The following is a 20,451-nucleotide window of genomic DNA, read 5'->3' as shown; positions in this document are numbered from 1 at the left end:
TCTCAAGACCAAGGGGAACTTTACTTTTATGCCTGTGTTTTTCCTTTGCCTGTGAGAGTGTGTGTGTGCACGCTGCAAGATTTTGAAAGTCTGTCATTCCCACTCCACCCCCAGACTCTACTAAAATTTTGCTTTTATAATGTTGGGAGAAAAGAGTTCTCTTGAAAATATTTCCAACAGTTCTGGTTGGTTACCTTCAAGTTGCCAAAAAGGAGAGATTTATCTCCTCTCATGATCTTGACAATTTTAAATTATTCTCCATAGATACTTAGTGACTTTCTGTGTTACATTTTAAGCGGAATGGAAATTTTACACAGCACAACTTTTTCGCCTTCCTTCCTTTCCTTTTTCCTTTTCTTTAAAGGAGTGTTGCTACACATTTCAGAAAAGCCAAACCGGTCCCTCCGAGATCTTTTATATCAAATGAAAACAAGTTGCTTTTGGTGATGTGTCGGCCCTGGGTTTCAATGCCATTAGAACTGCTCACAATTGCTCAGTGTGCTGAGGTTTGATAAATCTCTGGAAAGCTCCTGAATAGGATTGCTGTGATTTTTAGTGAGGAATTAGCTCCTTGCCATTGCATTACCAATTAGTTTTCCAGAGCACATTAAATCCTGCAGCTTTCGTTTACAGAGTAACTGAGGCATTGCTGATGAAGCATAAAAACTTACTTGCAAAAGCAGCGGAGGATGCAGTGCGCCGACAGGACCCACCACAGCACGCCGAGTAGAATGGTGGGGCGCTCAGAAGAAAAGGTTTGGAAGGTGCTGCGGAGAAAGCATTGATCTCATTGATTAGCCATTTCTTTAAGACAATATTCAAAACTCCAGTTTCCTAAAAGTCATTGAGTAAATACTTTGCTTAGTTTTAATTTGTTTTGAAATTAAAGTTGTTGTAAAGTAGCCTTTGTCAAAGAGCATGCTAAATAATATCAAGATTTGAGAGGTGTGGTGGAAAGACGCAAAGAGACTATGAAACACCAAGCTTCTTAGATCATTTTCTGTGCAGTCATCATTGTAAACAGTAAACATCAAATATTCCTTTATTTAAAATACCCTAGAGCAACACTGTCCAAGAAAACTATCTGTGATTATTGGAAATGTCTACATCTGCATTGTTCAGAATGGTATCTGCTACCCACATATAGCTACTATACACTTAAAATGTAGCTAATATAATGAATAACTGAATATTTAATCTAAATTCACTTATATTTAAATAGACTCATACGAATAGGGGTTACATTAAATAGCACAGCACTAGATATCCTACTTACCAAGAAACGATTTAAATCTTATGTGCTTACATTTAATTTTTAAAGTTTATATCACTTTGCTTATTTCAGATGGTTCTTTGAAACATATAGTTAGTTGGATTCCAAAGTTGGTAAGACTAAATTTACCGAGCGATTCCATAACAAAAAGTGGTGTTTCTGATCACATTTACGTGACTTAAAGTATTTGAGAATAATCCCATCTTATCTCAAGAGAAATCTAGTCACCCTGAAGATATATGTGTTTCTAGTATAATGAGTTGCCGTGTAATTCTGCTCTGCATAGTTTTATTAAAATAATCATTCATAAAATTTTCAGGAGAGACGCATGAACTATTTATGATTACTCCTGTGCAAAAGTATGAAAAAGAGACCCATTTTGGTGACTAAAAACTTCTATAAAAATTTTTTGACGTCTCATTAGTATAAGTTGTTCTATTAGTTTGACTATAAAACCATCATAGAAATGATGAATCATCCCCTTTGAATTTAACATTTTAAGCTAAACTCTGTTCCTCAGTAGATGACAACAGTTATAAAGGATAAAACATGAATAACTCCTCTCCATTACTGAGCACTTACTGTATGCCATGCTTTGGTTACGTGCCTTAGACACACCATGTCCTTTCATAGAATGTGTTTAATACAATACAACTGTAGGTGGAGATTGCCTAAAGTGGGCACTTGCCCACACCATGACACACTCAACAGAGTGCCTAGCACATTCTAAACAGTCAAAACTTTTTTAGTAATTGAGCAAATGGTCTTCCAAACTAACAAACAGAAAACTTCCCTGGTCTTAGGGAAAGAATGAGGGTCAAGAATTTATCCTTCCCCTGCTTCCTGATCCATCCTAAAACATGGTGTCTTTCATAACTGATGACCTTGAAATCTAAAACATGACTTGGAAATAAATATTTTTATGATTCCCCTTTCATATTCAAGTGACAACTTCTTTCCTTTTCTTAATCACATTCAGTGAATATTGTTTCCATATGACTACATACCTTTTTGAAGAACACAGTAATTTCAGACTTGTATTTTAATGAACTGATAAGTTGTTTATGTTCATGTTTATTTTCACAATTTCTGTGAAGGATGTATCAAAATAAGTATAATTCCCAATAAGAATTATTATAGTATTTCAGGGTCCTGGGTGCTTTCAAATTGCAGATTAATCATAAATGCAGTTTTCTTCCTAGCACACAATAGGAAGCTGTTAACATTAATGCTTTTAGATTTTTTAAATACTTGGGCTTTTAAAGAATCAAGTGTTTGTTTTAATGATCAATTAAATCAAGTGTTTGTTTCAAATGATCAATTAAATTCTTAGTGATAAATGTGGTTTATGGATGTCTGATCTTAATGCTGAATTTAACCAAAAAAACCATTTTAATTGAACAGTCTCTTATATTGCTCTACATTACCCTATATATAAAAGCTGTAATCAAAATGACAGTATGAAAATCTGTAATTGCAAAAAAATTAATCATAATCTACAGTAACAATTCTAGTTTTGACTAAAGAACTGGACTTCTTCACATTTTGTGACATGACAGGCTTGAAATTCTATTGTGTACAATTTTTCACCATTTTAAATCATCTTTTTGACACACATATTTACACATGAGTTTAAGTCAATTCCTGATTGCTATACACAAAAACATCTTGTTTAAGCTGGTTTATGTGAAAATCACTGTAAAATTCCAATTAAGTGCTTTTTTTTTTATGTGTTCCTATTTTGACCTAAGTCAAATGCTAATCCAGTGAGCATGTGATTGCGGGAGCACTGAATGGTCTTAAGAAATCACCATTTAAAACAATGCACTGCATTGAAGGTATACCTATATACATACCATATATATATATATATATATATGTAGCACTTTTAACTTTAGTGAACCATATACATTTTTTAAGTAATGACCAAAACAGGAAACTCAGCTTTGAAGAAAACAAAGTGACAAGTTGACAGACGTGTCGTAAACCCTTAAGAACTACTTGGAAGGTGCTCTGAAAAAGGTAGAAAAGGTAATTTGATCCTATATAAAATGCATTTCAAACCTGATCAGTGCCATCTAGATGCAGTTGCTTAATCATTTATCATGTTAGAAATGATTAACTGTAGGCTCACTGAACAATATTTATAATGATAATATTTAAGGAGTGCTTACTATATATCAGGCACTGGACTAGCTACAAATTTAACACATGCTATCTCATTGATTCATTAACATTCAACACATCTGAAATGTGATTATGACCGCTCACAGCAAATTAAAAGAAAAAAGGATGAGAAAAACAATAAAGATTTAATATAATAATTAATTACTAGCCATGAGTGATAGAGATTTCATGCACCATGACTCTGCCAGTTAGTTATTCAATAAGAGCTTGACCCTGGATAACTGACACATATCCCAAGATTTCCATGAGAAAGAAAAAAAATGGCCTTTCCTCTGGAAAAATATATAAACAGGTCAGGTTCTACAGCATGATGTCAGATGTATATTAACACAACATCTTGAGACACTCCAAATTTTATATCCTACTGTGATGGTTAATACTGAGTGTCAACTTGATTAGATTGAAGGATGCAAAGTATTGATCCTGAGTCTGTCTGCGAGGGTGTTTCAAGGGAGATTAACATTTGAGTTAGTAGGCTGGGAAAGGCTGGGTGGGCACCATCTAATCAGCTGCCAGAACACCTAGAATATAAAGCAGGTAGAAAAAAGTGAAAAGACTAGACTGGCCTAGCCTACCAGCCTACATCTTTCTCCCATGCTTCCTTCCCTCAAACATTGGACTCCAAGTTCTTCAGTTACGGGACTCGAACTGACTCTCCTTGCTCCTCAGCTTGCATACGTCCTATTGTGGGACCTCGTGATCTTGTGTTAATATTTAATAAACTCCCCTTTAGATATATGCCTATATATCCTACGAGTTCTGTTCCTCTAGAGAACCCTGACTGATACACCTACCAATCAAGCTTCCAATTTCTGTGTGAAACTGTTATGAGTGACAAACAAAATGACTTAAAATTTTTGGAACTAAACTGGGGCCTGTCTGAATCCAAATGACTAAAATTATGTATTCAGAGAAAACTTCATGAACTTTCCGTATGACTTATTTGAAGATACAGATTCAAGATACCTTTTATTTTCCATGTTTATTCAAGATGGGAATGTCTAGCCAACCTAATGGTGAACTGGACTGATTTTTTTAACTTAGCTGACTAGATGGTTCTGTGATACAAGTATCCATAGCCAAGCAAGGTTACAAGTTTAGCTACTGAGAAATTATTCTGTTTTCTAGAAAACAATAATTTTTAAATTGTTTTTTGTTCTTTTCATTCTCCTTTAGTAAAGCAGAAGAACATCAGGAATCTAAATGGTGTGAAACCACATTCTTATTGGCAATACAAACTATGGTACTAACCGACTTGAACTGACATTTGGAAGGAAGAGTACTAAAGACCACTAATAAAACTTTAAAATAAATTTCAGGAGCCCACTGCATTTAAGAAGGATGAGGAGAAATAACAGAAAGTTCCAAAGTATCTTACTAAGGCAACCACTGGGGGAAAAAAAAACCCTCTAGGAAAGAATGACAGGGAAGTAAATAATTAAGAATATTATTATAATAAATAATATTAATAGTTAATTAAAATTAATAATTAAGGAATAATTAATTAAAATAATTTAACAATAATAAATTGATTACAAATAATAATGACAGAGAAGTAAATAATTCCAAAAGGATGGTTTTAATGACCTCCTTCACATGCCAGGTACATGGCCACTGAGAAGTTAAAAATCTAAACTTCCGACTTGCAAATAATACACAATTGAACAGACAGTCTATGGTGGGGTGGACCCAAAGCAAGACTCCAAAAACAGCAAACATCTGTCTTGAGTAGTTAGAACAAAGAAATATCAATTAGCTAATGAGGTTTGATTTATTTTAATACTTAGTACATCTGAAAGTAATTCATTCATGTGATCTAATTGCAAACCTTGCCTTCAATCACCAGGCATAACAAGTTAGGTAAATTCATCCTTTACCTTTCTGTTTATCAGAAAACAAGAGAAGCCCACATTTTTTGCCTCAAAGGTGTTTAAAAGACAGAAAAACAAAGGGTCTTAATGTTTTGGTACAGCTCATGAGAAGATAAATTGAATGCAGTGTCTACTTGTTTGCTTCTGTCCTTTCAACTTAGGGCAAATAGTATGTATTGTCTGTCAACTGCTGAGCACTGCACTGTGTGCCGGGACTACAAAGATTGAAAAAGGAGTTTTCCTTCCTGGAATAATTTATATTTTTTAATATTCTTTAACTTACAGATTTGAGTCTGCTGGTTAATGAAATGAAATGTGCCCCCACACCAATTGTTTTAAATCAGGCTGGCTAGGATTGGACACCCGCACAGCATTTTTTCACTTTGTAGGTGATTATAATATAGAGCAAGGATGAGACCGTGAAAAGAACATAAAACAACACCTGACACATCGTAGACAATCAATAAATTTTAGCCTCTCCTCTTGCCATTAGTATATAATCTGAGATCAAGACTAAAACAGCATATAAAAAAGCAGTATTGCCTGTAATCCCAGCACTTTGGGAGGCCGAGGCAGGAGGATCACAAGGTCAGGAGATCGAGAGCACGGTGAAACCCCGTCTCTATTAAAAATACAAAAAGTTAGCCGGGCACGGTGGCGGGCACCTGTAGTCCCAGCGACTCGTGATGCTGAGGCAGGAGAATGGCGTGAACCTGGGAAGCGGAGCTTGCAGTGAGCTGAGATTGCGTCACTGCCCTTCAGCCTGGGCGACAGAGCGAGACTCCGCCTCAAAAAAAAAAAAAAAAAGGCAGTATTATCCAGACTTCTACTGAAATACAGAATAAAAACAAAAAGATATTTTACGAAAGGCTTGTTCAAAGAACGCTTTAAGCAGGAGAAACATCTTAATCAGGGTCTTGATTTGGAAAGTACTTGGAAGGGCAAAAGAAGAGAATGAAACCATTCCAAAAAGAAAAGGTTGGGACAAAGGAAAAGAGGCAAGGATGGTGTTAACACATGGAGCAGGTGAAGGAGACCAGCCTGGCTACTGGGACAAGGTTTAAGGGGTGAACATTAAGCAATGTGGCTAGAAGAGTTAAATGCAGTTGATGGAATGAAGGTCTTAAAGGCCAAACTAGGTAATTTCATTTCATCTGTAGTCAAATTGGATAATTTGGGTTCTCCTGAGTAGCTTGGTGACATGATGAAAACCACATTTGAGAAAAGTTCACCTGGCAGTGGCGGATGGGATGCAGTGGAATAAAGAAGGCCCAGGCTGGGCGCAGTGGCTCAAGCCTGTAGTCCCAGCACTTTGGGAGGCCGAGATGGGTGGATCACGAGGTCAGGAGATTGAGACCATCTGGCTAACACGGTGAAACCCCGTCTCTACTAAAAATATACAAAAAACTAGCCGGGCGTGGTGGCGGGCGCCTGTAGTTCCAGCTACTCGGGAGGCTGAGGCAGGAGAATGGCGTAAACCCGGGAGGCGGAGCTTGCAGAGAGCTGAGATCCGGCCACTGCACTCCAGCCTGGGCGACAGAGGGAGACTCCGTCTCAAAAAAAAAAAAAAAAAAAAAAAAAAAAGAAGGGCCAAAGGGAAAGCTGCTATGCAGTAACAACGTGCTGTAGCAACAGGTGATGATAAGCATTTGTGTGAACACTTCCAGCAACATCTTATTTATCCTCACAACACCAACAAGTTGACAGGGTCTGGCTTCCCTCCAGCTGTGGGACGCTGGTTCATTGTGACCATCCCCGGTGCCCAGGGTCATCACCTCTGCTGCCTTACCCTCAGGGAGTCTCAATTAGACCACTCTGAAAAAATGATCTAAACTTGAGAAGATTCCTTGCTCTTTTTATTATAAAGTCTATGTCACAGAAGAGAATACTACAAGCCTTTGTGAAGGCTCCCTGAGCTCCCCGCTATAGTACTCTGTGTGATTAATTCCTGCACTGGTCTACTCCAGCAGAAGATAGACCTAGCAGGAAATGCATCTGATACTGGTTATCTTGATTTCATCCTGGGACAGATTTTAAATGATCACAAATTATTTGGTACTCCTCCCACTGAGAGGTGGGGTCTATTTCTTCTTCCCTTGAAGTTGGAATGGCCTTGGTGATTTGCTTAACCAAGAGATATGGCAGATAAGACATTCTGAAACTTCTACAACTAAGTCTTATGAAGTTCCAGAATGTCACTTCCAAGACTAAGTCATAAGAAACTGCAAGACTTCATATGACCTAGTGTTGGAAGTACCAGAATGTCCAAAGTTCCAAAGCCACATGGGTTTTTGGAATGTGTGCTCTTGGTGTTCTCCCTTTCAGAACCCAGCCACTCTGCTATAAAAAGGCCAAGAAACTTGGAGAGCCCAAGTATGAATGCTGCAATAAACAGCCCCACTTGAGCACCCAGTAAACAGATGGCATCAGTGCCAGCCATGTGAGTAGCCATCTTGGACATCCAGCCCAGTCAAACCTTCCCATGACTTTAGTCCCAGTTGACATCTAACATCACTCAAGATTCTAAGTGAGAACCACCCAGCTGAGCCCAGTCAACCCACAAAACTGTAAGAGAAAATAACCAATTGTTCTTTAAGCCACTGAGTTTTGGGATGGCTTCTTATACAACAATATCCCTTTTACCAATATTTTGCTTATGGTGAAATGGTGGGAAGGAGTCCTGCACATCTTTTCCTGTATCTTACCAGTGGGTTTTTAAGGTATGTGCTTTAAAGTCAAATGCTGAGTCTACCACTGTTCACATTTTGAAATGAAGAAAGAGAGGCTCTGTGAGGTTATATGAATTCCTTATGGTTACAGAATCAGTAATCTGAAGACCTTGAATCTAGACTTAAATACAGGAATGTTCAGAGAGCTATAGGTAGTTTTAAATTTAACCAATTTGCCATTTACACATCAGAACAAGCACTGGCGTACTTATATTATAAAAAGCATGATAGTAAATACTTTACGGTTTGTGAGCTACACAGTCTCCATTATGACTATTCAATAGAAAAGCAGCTATAGGAAATATGTAAACAAATAGGTGTTATTCTGTTCTAGCTTTAAACAATCAGATGGTCTTTTTCGTTTCAGACCCGATATAACCACAAAACTTATTCAATACACCTAAACTCAATCCAGCCCTAGGTTATCTATTAAAAACTTGCCAGCAGTCACAGTTTTTATTCCTTTTTTGATGTACATAAATTTTCTCGAAGAATGACTTATTGACTCCTTCCCATATTTTAATTTTAAAAATAATAGAGATAAAGTTTTTGTTTTGTTTTGTTTTGTTTTTTTGTTTGTTTTTTTTTTTTTTTGAGATGGAGTCTTACTCTGTCACCCAGGCTGGAGTGCGGTGGCCGGATCTCAGCTCACTGCAAGCTCCGCCTCCCGGGTTCACGCCATTCTCCTGCCTCAGCCTCCCGAGTAGCTGGGACTACAGGCGCCCGCCACCTCGCCCGGCTAGTTTTTTGTATTTTTAGTAGAGATGGGGTTTCACCGTGTTAGCCAGGATGGTCTCGATCTCCTGACCTCGTGATCCGCCCGTCTCGGCCTCCCAAAGTGCTGGGATTACAGGCTTGAGCCACCGCGCCCGGCCTAGATAAAGTTTTAAAGAACAAGAAATTTTGAGTCTTTTCAAGAAGCCTTGTAGAAATCGACATATTGTATATTCTATTTCTGATGGTGTTTAGAGTTAACAAAAAATTAAGGTTGTTATGGCATGGTCCCTGAACATGTGAAAGAAAAGTGAAAAACCTGGTTCATCTGGGGAGTATTTATAAACAAGAAGGCATTAAAATAGTCAGCAATTTTTACAAAAAGACCCAAGTTTTTTTCTGTTTTCCTTTCCTTTTCCTGAATGCTTCAGTTCTAAAAGTCTAAAAACTCCTATAGGCTTTTTGATCTTTGACTTCAGAGAGAATTTTAGTACCTTAAGTTGACTGTTCACATACCTCACAAAACTGTGCCCCTGAAATATTCTCAACTAATAGCTGGTTGACAAAATGAATAATGCTATTAAAAATGCAATCAGCTATGGTAACTTTATATAGAGTGATGAATCACTCAGCATTGCCAAGTTAAGTATTGACCGGAGGCTAAAAAGAATGAGAGAGAGAGATTTCATTAAAAGTGGAAACATTACTGAAAGTAAAATAAAATATTTTGGAATAAAATACAAGGGCCTGGTAAGTATGTTATATGTTAAGGCAAAAATCCAATTTCTTACTAAGAGAGTATAAAATAGAAACATGATCTAATGAAGTCTAAAATGAGGATTCTAACAAGCATTCCTAGATAAAAACCATAGTTTCATTTTACAACTTGCCTTTTTATTCCTGACAGACTCCAGGTGTATTTGAATGAAAACTTAGTTACTTAAACTGACTTAAAACTTGTGTCCTTTCATTGTACATATAAAGAAAAACTATTGTAATTAAGAAAAACTTTACTTAGAGCTTCTTCTAACCGAAAATTAAATAGACAAACACTGTATTAAGGGTTGCAAAGCAAGATCCTCAAAAGATCTTGGCATTTAACGCCCACCCTAATATAAGCACACTTTCTTTAAATAGTTTAAATAACAATTTCATTTCTGTATAAACTTTCATAGCAAAGAATCTCAAAGGATTTTATGAACACAACGATTAAACAGAAATTATGCATGGATGTTAGGTCCTTCACTTTTAAGTTGCTACCGTTTTTCTCATTGTTCAGCAGCAAATCTAACCATAAAATATCTTCTTACAACAAAAAGACATCTAGTGGTCAACAAGAACAGGAAGGAGGTGGCACACCCAAAGAGGACTATCATGGAGTCTAAGCACAGCTTAGGTTCCAATATAAACCTTGGAAACACATCCATGGCAAACAAATATAAATAAAATCACCCTTGACAATCCCCTCTTTTTTTTTTTTTTTTTTTTTTTTTTGAGACAGAGTCTTGCTCTATCACCCAGGCTGGAGTGCAGTGGTGCAATCTCGTCAATCCCTTTAAATTGCCCAAAACATACGGCATCCTTTTGACTTCATGTAGCATAACCCTGAACACTCTAAATTCTACATTTAATTCTACGTAAGTCCATAGGTAGATTTACGGGCATTCAAACCATCGTACCTCTTAAAATAACCCTCAAATCCCTAAAGGAAGGGAGCTAAGTGGAAAGTTCTAAAACATTCTTATTTGCCCTGCTCCATGTACTCCTGTTTTACTATTAAACTTCAAGAGTTTCAGTTCATATTACCAGATTGAAATTTGCTTGTTGTTACAGCAAAGAAGAGAAGAGAAGCATGTGTTGGGGCAGAAGAGAGATAGAGATATTGATTCTAATAGTCTCTTTTATTTTATCCACTGCAAGAACTTCTCCTTGAACCTGAAGGTGTTTATTAACTTAGGGACCACAGAGCTGATTACTCAATAACTAGGTAAAAGTTATTAATATGTTAATTTTAAATAAAAAGGTATGTTGAGCAGATTACAGAAAAATATACAGACATAGAAAGAATATGGTTCTGGCATTCTCAAAAAATTCCACCAAAGGATGACTGGAGTGATGGCCTCAGCAAAGAACCACTAGCATGGGTCCCATCACTATCCCATTCGGAATCCCCTTTTGTCATCCTGGTTCTCAATCAGCATCATCAACACTCAAAATTCTATGATTTCAATTTGTCAAAACGAATCTAAATCACAGTGTCAGCAATAGAAAGCTCAAACTCAGGCTTAAAAAATAAGGTCACAAAGTCTTAGACTGGAATCCCCACCTTAAGCACAAATCCCTTTTCTCCCTCCCCTAGGTGCCTAAAATGTAAGAGAGGCCATTTTATTTCACACTTTCAGTGTATCTCAGTGGAGGAAAAAACTACCATTTGCAGCACCAGACATAGTGTGAATAGTTTTAGACAGTCAACAATCAATGGGTAAACAGTACCTGGGATTGGGAGACAAACAAGAAAACTAGAGTGCACATTAAGTATTGATGGTCAGAAACAACCCTAACTGGATGCCAGAAAAAAAAAGTACTAATGCTCTTTTATTTCTTTACTACACAGAATGACTTACTTGGCAAAACTACTTTTTGCAGTTCAACTCACCTATCCAGAATGAACATTTGCTTTCCAGTCCTTTCATATGCAGCACAAGAATAGATTTAATAAACAATAAAGGAAATTATATTCAGGAAATTATTTTTATGTCAAACATTTTCTAAAATGCTTAAAATAACAAATGTTATAAGCAAGACTATTTGTTCCACTTATTTTGAAGAGAACTGATGGCATAACCACCAATTGGAAAACTGATGTCATTCTGTAGCCAGGAGAATTTAAATATTTTGGCATTTTACATTTTCAGGCCCTCTTTTATATACAAAGACATGAATATTTTTATCAGGCATAATATTTTCCAAATATTGTCACAAATAATGGCATAGGCAAACTTCTGAGGAAGGATGTCTGATAATCAGAGTTTACTCCAAAAACCTCCTGGTTTCCACTAATAAACTATAATAGATTCATGACATTTTTTCTTTTTTCAGATATAAGCCCTGCAGGAGAACCTATTTGCTATCCAATATTGCCCTAAATGTGCCCCTCCCTAGCCCTGAGTCCTTTGATTTTTAAAGTTTTAAAACTATTCTACATAAACAACTCGACAACATATAGCTATGGAGTGTGACTTTTCTTGCTGTAAATACTCAAACTTAACAATTTTCAGGGATGAAGCACTGATAAGTCTACTTTCATCCATGAGCTGTAAATTTGTGTTACCGTGTTTAACTGTCACCACCTTTCAAATATATTTCATAACAAGAGGAAAGGGAAAGCTAATTTCTTCCATTATGGGCTGAGGTACAAAATCACAATTTGATTTATTATTGTGATACTATGTAATTGGTGATCCAATTGGCCCTCATTATTTTCTTCTAGTCAATGAAAGACTAACCTAAGGTAGGAGTCTGAAGATTTGGAGTAATTTTTTCTCTTTCACAAGTTCATAGATGATTAAAGTGATACTTTGGACAAAAACAAAATGAGCAAATGAAATAATCATTGAGAAAAACAACTGGAATCCCCATAGCCATCCCATTAGCTTACTAGGAGGATTAAGGGAGCTGTTTTGAAAATGGCTGCTAACCTATAAAGCAGTACAGAACATGGAATGTAAGCTCTACAAGGGCCGAGACAGTCATCTGTTTTGTTAACTGATTATGCCAATGGCCTAGAACAGAGCCTGATACATGGGAGACACTCAGTAAGCATGTGCTGAATGAATGAAATATATGGTATATTTAAAGTAGGTAACAAAAATAACGAAAAATAATGAAACAAAAATGCACGCAGAAGCAGAAATCCCGCAGTTAAACGGTGGTATATTTCACCAATAAACTTAGAAATAACTCTGAGGCTTTCTTATTCAAATTTAGATGTGGTGCACTCAACAAATTGAGGCTGGGAAAAAAGCGGGCAGTCAACATGCAGAAATTACTAAAATCAGATTTTGTGGTCCACTCCCAAGTCAGTGTCTAAAGGATCAGAACTGGTTGTTCGACAACATTTCAGAAAAATATAGTATTATCTTCCCGAAAACTCCAACTCTTATGCTCTCCCTCAGAACACCAAATCACAATTTCATCCTCACCTAATTTCCACCTGATAGAAAAAAAAAAATTGTTGGCACTCCGTTATAATTTTATAATTGTACACTCCATAAAATAATTCCCACATTTGGTAAGGCAAGAATCTGTAATTTAAATAAAACTGGGGCAATGTTCAGAAAACTATATTCTTTATCCGATTATAAAAATAAATCAATATAAATTCTGGTTTTAAGCAGCATATTTGTTGGGTCAAATTCATGAGATTTTAGTTCTCTTCTTTAGATGTTTTTCTAGTTTCAGAACCTAATGTTTTCTTTACAAGAATAATTTTTTAAAAAACAAAGTTTGTTCCAATGAAAATTAATCTACATCATCTCTTCAATGAGTATTGAATAAAATATTTGGAAAAACACATGCTTAAACTGTATTAGAATACTTCAAAAGGGAATAAAAATTCTTACAACCCTCGTAATTATTCCAAAAACAATGTTTGCAATTGGACACTTTAATACGTGTACAAGAATGAATATGTTCTTGAATATAAAAAATGTAGTTATGAAAACTTTTAACCTTTAGCTGCAATATTTTGAAATAAATAAATAGATGCGGTAAATTATTTTTGAGGGTTATTGAAATAACTGCACTTGGCTCGCATTTATTTTATTTAAATGTAATCTGTAAAATCTGCAAAGGTTAAAATTAAATACCTTTTCATGGCTGAGACTATTACGATTAGAAACAGCGTAGGAATCCTTGAAAGATAACTTCTATCAACACAAACAAGCCACCAAAAGTTATGCAAATCAACAAATTTTCTGGAAAATGTTATTTTTATGAAACATAATTTATTAACTCTTGTCCAAGTGAACCTGCTTTATGCCTAATTTTTCTAATACTTCAAAAAGGACAGGCCCAAATTTCCATAAACTTTGCCTTAACTGTTTGTTCCTCTTTCAGGGTGCAAAAAAGGCTCCCTAGCATTTAGGTTTTACACTAAGTGAATGAGACCGGTGTTCATATAGTTACATTTGTTCCATTCTGTTAGTAACCATTTCAAACTGAAAGACTAGGACAGGTTCTAAACATGTTAAATTCTATAAAGCCATTAGCAATAAATTTGATCCGGCAGTTTGCTGGGACAATGGAAACTGCTGAAAAAGCGTCTATTAGTCATTCTGGACAAACCCATCGGGATTAAAAGAATGAGTTAAGATCGTTTAAGGACGCAGCCAAAAAAAAAAAAAAAATCCAATTGGATCTCAGTTTCTGAGTCTCTAAGAGGCTTTTTCCCTTTTATCACTGACAATTTCAGGGAGCCCCACATAAGCTTTAGCTAATAGTTAACTAAATTGTCAGCATCCTTCTTCCCAGTCCCACTATTTAGGTTTAATATGGTGATTAAAATAAACCCAAACTGCCCTTCTTTCGGTAAATTCTTATTTATTGGTGAACTTCCTATTCCAGTTGCCAATTCAGCTGTTTTTCAGCTCAGCACGAAGAAAAAGCCGGCCATCATTTCTCTGCGCCTAACGTGATCCAAAATTTAAGAGTGGAGAAAGCCAGAACTTTGCGCAACTCTCCTTCCAAAGATCGTTGCGCGCGTTCCCGACCTATCCCGACAATCCTAACAGTTTGAGTGGCAAAATCTCCCCAAGTTGGGCCGCGCAAAGCTCTCCCTGTCAATAACTTTTCTGAGAGCTGGTGTCGCGCAGCTCGGGGCACAAGAGCGGGCGGGTTAGAAATGTTGAACTTGGTGAAACCTCTTGAGACTGATAACAGGCAGGCCGAAGAACCTTCAGAGTTTCCCAGTTAAGGCCAAAAACTTAAGGAGCCCTACCACCTGTTGAAAGAAGGGAACGGCAAGGAAGCTGGTGGAATGGAATGGGTGGGATGAGGCAAAAAGAATCACAGAAAGTGGTGCGCCTCCGCCTGGGCCCCCGACTCCCAAAGTGGCATCTCCACTAAAGCTTGAAATGCTCCAGGAAGGTCCCAAACCGGCGCTCCCCGGGCACAGTGTGCACTGCCGGCGCTGCCAGATCCCGGGACCGCCCGGCCCGGGGACACGGTCGCGGCTGGGGAGGGATGGGAGAGCTGGCTCACCTGGCGCTGAAGGCTGGAAGGTACAGTCTCGGTCCCCCGGAGCCCGGCCCGGCAGCCTGGCACTGTCCATAGAGGGACTGAGCACTTGAAAGGCCCACCGCGTACCGTAGGGCGCCCCGGCGGGGCTAACTTGTTCGGCTGCCGGGCACAGCTTTAGGGGAACCGGGCTGGCGGGCAGGGGCCGGAGTTGCGCGCCCGCGGTGGCCAGGGCGGTCGCCGGGCCGTGGGGCGAGGGCGGCTGCAGCCTGGGCGTCGGGGCACCCCCGACCCGCAGCAAGTTCTCAATCAGGAAACTCTTGCCCAGGTTGCCAAAGCCGGGCGCAGCGGGGAGGTTGAGGAGCGCGGAGGAAGCCACCACGTCCCAGTACGCACCGGCGTGGGCTGCCACCGCGCTGGGGAGCATAGTGCGGCGCCGGCTGGCCTGTTGCGCGCCCGCCTCTCGCCCGCGCGCGCCGCACCGCACAAGGAGCCGCAGCTTCTGGTCGCCGCCTGCCGCAGGGCTGGAGCGTGCCGAGCCGGGCGGGGAGAAGAGGCCGCCCGGGACGGCGGCGGGCTTGGAACGATATTATTTATTTGCGTTGGGCGTTTTTTTAAGGGATGGGAGGAGTGAGTGTGGGAGGGGGAAGCTGTGAGTTTCTCTGGCCGACGGCTTAGGCTCTGGGAGCGTCGGGGGGAGTCTTTCTCCCTCTCTATGCAGACTTGGACGGTTTTTTCTGGTTTGTTTTTTTTCTGAAAGGACTGAAGGTGTGTCCAGCCCATCCATTCATGTCACCAGTCCCACAAAGTGACAGACGCGGCCAACAATAAGGGCAGTGCTGTGGCAAGGGGAGGGGACTCGTAGTGGGAGGAGGTGGGCATGGAAGCGACGTGAATCGGGAGCGCTCGCCTCCTCCCCGCGGCCGTGCAGAGCTTTGGCACTCTCGCTGGAGCCCGCGCAATCCCCTAGGTGCGGGGTCAGGTGGACGCCGGCGTGGAGCGCCCGGAGGGCGGGGTGGGGGTGGGGGGAACGCCCTGGCGTCAGGGGCGCCTCCGCTTACTACCTGGGCGAACCCTGGCATTCCGGTGTTGGTTGTCACTTCAGCAACTGATGGTTTTCCAGGGGAAGTAAACGGAGTCGCTAGTGGCTGGAAGGGCTGTTATCAGGGTCAGTGGAAGGGTATCACCGAGACTGTTGTAGCTGTGCCGCAGTTGAAAAGTTACCTCTCAAAGAGTGGGTTGTTTGCGTATTAAATGAGGCCCTTATGTTGTAAGGGGGAAGGAGATGTGTTTTTCTCAGAGATCTTTTAAGAAATTTCTGTTTCCAGTGACTCATTTCCGGTCACCTTTTAATAAGGTGTGTTTTAAGGATTGTGGTGAGAGGTGCCTATAGCTTCTTCACTCCAGAAGGGAGGAGTTAATACTTTTTGATCTAGAGAAAGAGCTCGTAGTGGGCATTGGTTAAATGCCAAATGACAGATGTTTGGGTCCAAAACCTAGAGGGAAAAAACCACCAGCAGGTCCTCCTAAACACTGGTAGTTGGGTATGTCTCTGCAGGGAGACGGGGATGAAAACACTGCGTTACTTAGGATTACAGCTGCTCTTTTTTTTTTTCACTCTGAAAATTTAAGTATTTTAAGATGTATTAACAGTTTGCTAAGTGGAAACTGGACAGATGAAAAGCATGGGTGGGTGGGTGGGTAGGGGTGTGTGTGTGTGTGTGTGTGTGTGTGTAATTCAAGCTTGCTTTTTAACCACAAGACAACTTTGGGAAGGCTGCTCTTTTAGGAAACTCTGTGTAACATTGGAGTGTTAAAATTGTGAACTCTCTGCCAATTATCACTTACCATTGCTACTCTCCTGTCCAAATTTAGATGATTTTCTTTAGAGTGAGATTTTTTAAGGATGTCTGTGAAGTTTGGAGTCACATTATATTTTTCCTCTTTATCCTAAGAATAATTTGGTCTGTGGCCTCAATTTAGTTAAAATCTGGCCAGAGTTGCCAGGCTAGTGAGATAAATATTCTTCATAAGTTCACCTTATGGTGAATTTAAATGCCCAGCTTCATCAAAGATGAACATAGGTAACTAAATTAATAAAGTTTGGCTTTTTTTCCTAAGATGGTGGACAATTTTATGACCTGCTACTAAATGGGAGGAAAGTTATTTGGAAGACTGATGTATACTACCAATGTTCGTTCACTTGTTGATTTAGTCAGCAGACCTTTACTGAGCATTTCATATTTATTGAACACTTGTGGTGGTCTTGGGAATACATAGAAGAAAGATCTGGTCCTTGCCTCGTGGGAATTCACAGCCTACTGCAGGAAGAAAAACAAGTAAAATCTGAGGAAGGGCTTCTAATTTGAAAGGAAAGATGTGAGAGAAAACTTTCTAAAGACAGCCTGTATTGTCATTCAGTTCGAAGAATTTTTTAATTTCCATCTTGATTTCATTTTTGACCCAATGATCATTCAGGAGCAGGTTATTTAATTTCCATGTATTTGCATGGTTTTGAAGATTCCCTTTGGAGTTGATTTTCAGTTTTATTCCACTGTGGTCTGAGAGAGTGCTTGATATAATTTCAGTTTTCTTAAATTTATTGAGGCTATCTTGGAGAAAGTTCTATGCACTGATAAATAGAATGTATATTCTGCAGCTGTTGGATAGAATGTTCTGTAAATATCTGTTAAGTCCATTTGTTCCAGGGTATAGTTTAAATCCATTGTTTCTTTGCTGACTTTCTGTCTTGATGACCTGTCCAGTGCTGTCAGTGGAGTATGAAGTCCCCCCACTACTATTGTGTTGCTATCTATCTCATTTCTTAGGTGTATTAGTAATTGTTTTATAAAATTAGGAGCTCCAGTGTTAGGTGTCTGTCAAAACCTCTGGGATACAACAAACGCGTGCTAAGAGGAAAGTTCATAGCCCTAAACACCTACATCAGAAAGTATGAGAGAGCACAAACAGACAATCTAAGGTCACACCTCAAGGAACTAGAGAAAAAAGAACAAACAAAACCCAAACCCAGCAGAAGAAAGGAAATAACCAAGATCATAGCAGAACTAAATGAAATTAAAACAAACAAAGTACAAAAGATAAATGAAACAAAAAGCTGGTTCTTTGGAAAGATAAATAAAATTGATAGACCATTAGCAAGATTAACCAAGAAAAGAAGAGAGAAAATCCAAACAAGCTCAATTAGAAATGTAATGGAAGATATTACAACTGACACTGCAGGAATACAAAAGATCATTCAAGGCTACTATGAACATCCTTATGCACACAAACTAGAAAACCTAGAGGAGATGGATAAATTCCTGGAAAGATACAACCCTCCTAGTATAAATCAGGAAGAATTAGATATCCTGAACAGACCAATAATAAGCAGTGAGATTAAAATGGCAATTTAAAATTTACTGACAAAAACAGTCCAGGACCAGACAGATTCACAGCAGAATTCGACCAGACATCCAAAGAATTGGTACCAATCCTGTTGACACTATTCCACAAGATAGATAAAGAGGGAATCCGCCCTAAATCATTCTGTGAAGCCAGGATTACCCTAATACCAAAACCACGGAAGGACATAACCAAAAAAGAAAACTACAGACCAATATCTCTGATTAACATAAATGCAAAAATCCTTAACAAAATGCTATCTAACCAAATCCAACAAGATAGCAAAAAAAAAAAAAAAAAATCCACCATGATCAAGTGGGTTTCACACCAGGGATGCAGGAATGGCTTAACATATGTAAGTCAGTAAATGTGATACACCACATAAACAGAATTAAAAGCAAAAACTGCATGATCACCTTGGTAGACACGGAAAAAGCATTCAAAAAAATCCAACATTCCTTTATGATTAAAATTCTCAGCAAAATCGGCATACAGGGAACATACTTCAACGTAACAAAAGCCATCCATCTCTGACAAACCCACAGCCAACATAATACTGAATGGGGAAAAGTTGAAAGCATTCCTTCTGAGAACTGGAACAACTTAAGGATGCCCATTCTCCCCATTTCTCTTCAACGTAGTACTGGGAGTCCTAGCCAGAGCAATCAGACAACAGAAAGAAATAAATGGCATCCAGCTCAGCAAAGAGGAAGTCAAACTGTCGCTGTTTGCTGATATGATTGTTTCCCTAAAAATCCCTAAAGACTCCTCCAGAAAGCTCTCAGAACTGATAATAAAAAAAAATTCAGCAAAGATTCCAGATACAAAATTAATATACACAAATCAGTAGCTCTTCTATATATCAACAGCGACCAAGCTGAGAATCAAATCAAGAATTCAACCCCTTCTACAATAACTGCAAAAAAATAAAATACTTAGGAATGTATCTAACCAGTGAGGTGAAAGACCTCTACAAGGAAAACTACAAAAAGCTGCTGGAAAAAATCATAGACAACACAAACAAATGGAAACATATCTCGTGCTCATGGATGGGTAGAATCAATATTGTGAAAATGATTATACTGCCAAAAGCAATCTACAAATTCACAATTCCCACCAAAATACCACCATCATTCTTCACAAAATTAGAAAAAACAATCCTAAAATTCATATGGAACTAAAAAAGAGACCACATAGCCAAAGCAAGACTACGCAAAATGAACAAATCTGGAGGCATCACATTACCTGACTTCGAACTCTATGAGGCCACAGTCACCAAAACAGCATGGTACTGGTATAAAAATAGGGACGTAGACCAATGGAACAGAATAGAGAACCCAAATACTTACAGCCAACTGATCTTTGACAAAGCAAACAAAAACATAAAGTGGGGATAGGACACCCTTTTCAACAAATGGTGATGAGATAATTGGCTAGCCACATGTAGGAGAATGAAACTCGATTCTCATCTCTCACCTTATATAAAAATCACCTCAAGATTGATCAAGGAAAACCCCTTCTAGACATTGCCTTAGGCAAGGATTTTATGACCAAGAAGCCAAAAGCAAATGCAACAAAAACAAAGATAAATAGCTGGGACTTAATTAAACTAAAGAGCTTTTGCACAGCGAAGGCACAGTCAGCAGAGTAAACAGACAATCCACAGAGTGGGAGAAAAATCTTCACAAAGTACATCTGACAAAGGTCTAATATCCAGAATATACAATGAGCTCAAACAAATTAGCAAGAAAAAAAAACTCATCAAAAAGTGGGCTAAGGACATAAATAGAAAATTCTCAAAAGAAGATATACAAATGGCCAACAAACATGAAAAAGTGTACAACATCACTAATAATCAGGGAAATGCAAATCAAAACCACGATGCGATACCACGTTACTCCTGCAAAAACGGCCATAATCAAAAAATAAAAAATAAAAATAATAGATGTTGGCACGGATGTGGTGAACAGGGAACACTTCTACACCACTAGTGGGAATGTAAACTAGTACAGCCACCATGGAAAACAGTGTGGACATT

The 20,451-nt window shown here is 38.7% G+C and overlaps 1 protein-coding gene across 1 annotated transcript in view; it reads right to left on the bottom strand.

The window, feature by feature from the left end:
* The window catches only part of DBX2 (developing brain homeobox 2), a 36,520-nt gene extending 20,927 nt beyond the window's left edge, over window positions 1-15,593 (bottom strand). The window contains exons 1-2 of the mRNA XM_033223557.1: window positions 15,036-15,593; window positions 672-767 (exon numbers count right to left, since the gene is read on the bottom strand). Coding sequence (XP_033079448.1) covers window positions 672-767; window positions 15,036-15,438 — 499 coding nt within the window. The 5' untranslated portion in view covers window positions 15,439-15,593. The remainder of the gene's footprint in view (window positions 1-671; window positions 768-15,035) is intronic.
* Between the last annotated feature and the right edge of the window lie 4,858 nt (window positions 15,594-20,451).

The sequence above is a fragment of the Trachypithecus francoisi genome, unplaced genomic scaffold (assembly GCF_009764315.1).
Source record: "Trachypithecus francoisi isolate TF-2019V2 unplaced genomic scaffold, Tfra_2.0 Lachesis_group11, whole genome shotgun sequence".
Classification (NCBI taxonomy): domain Eukaryota; kingdom Metazoa; phylum Chordata; class Mammalia; order Primates; family Cercopithecidae; genus Trachypithecus; species Trachypithecus francoisi.
The sequence above is the reverse complement of the archived record's forward strand: the minus strand, read 5'-3'. Positions and strand labels throughout refer to the sequence as shown.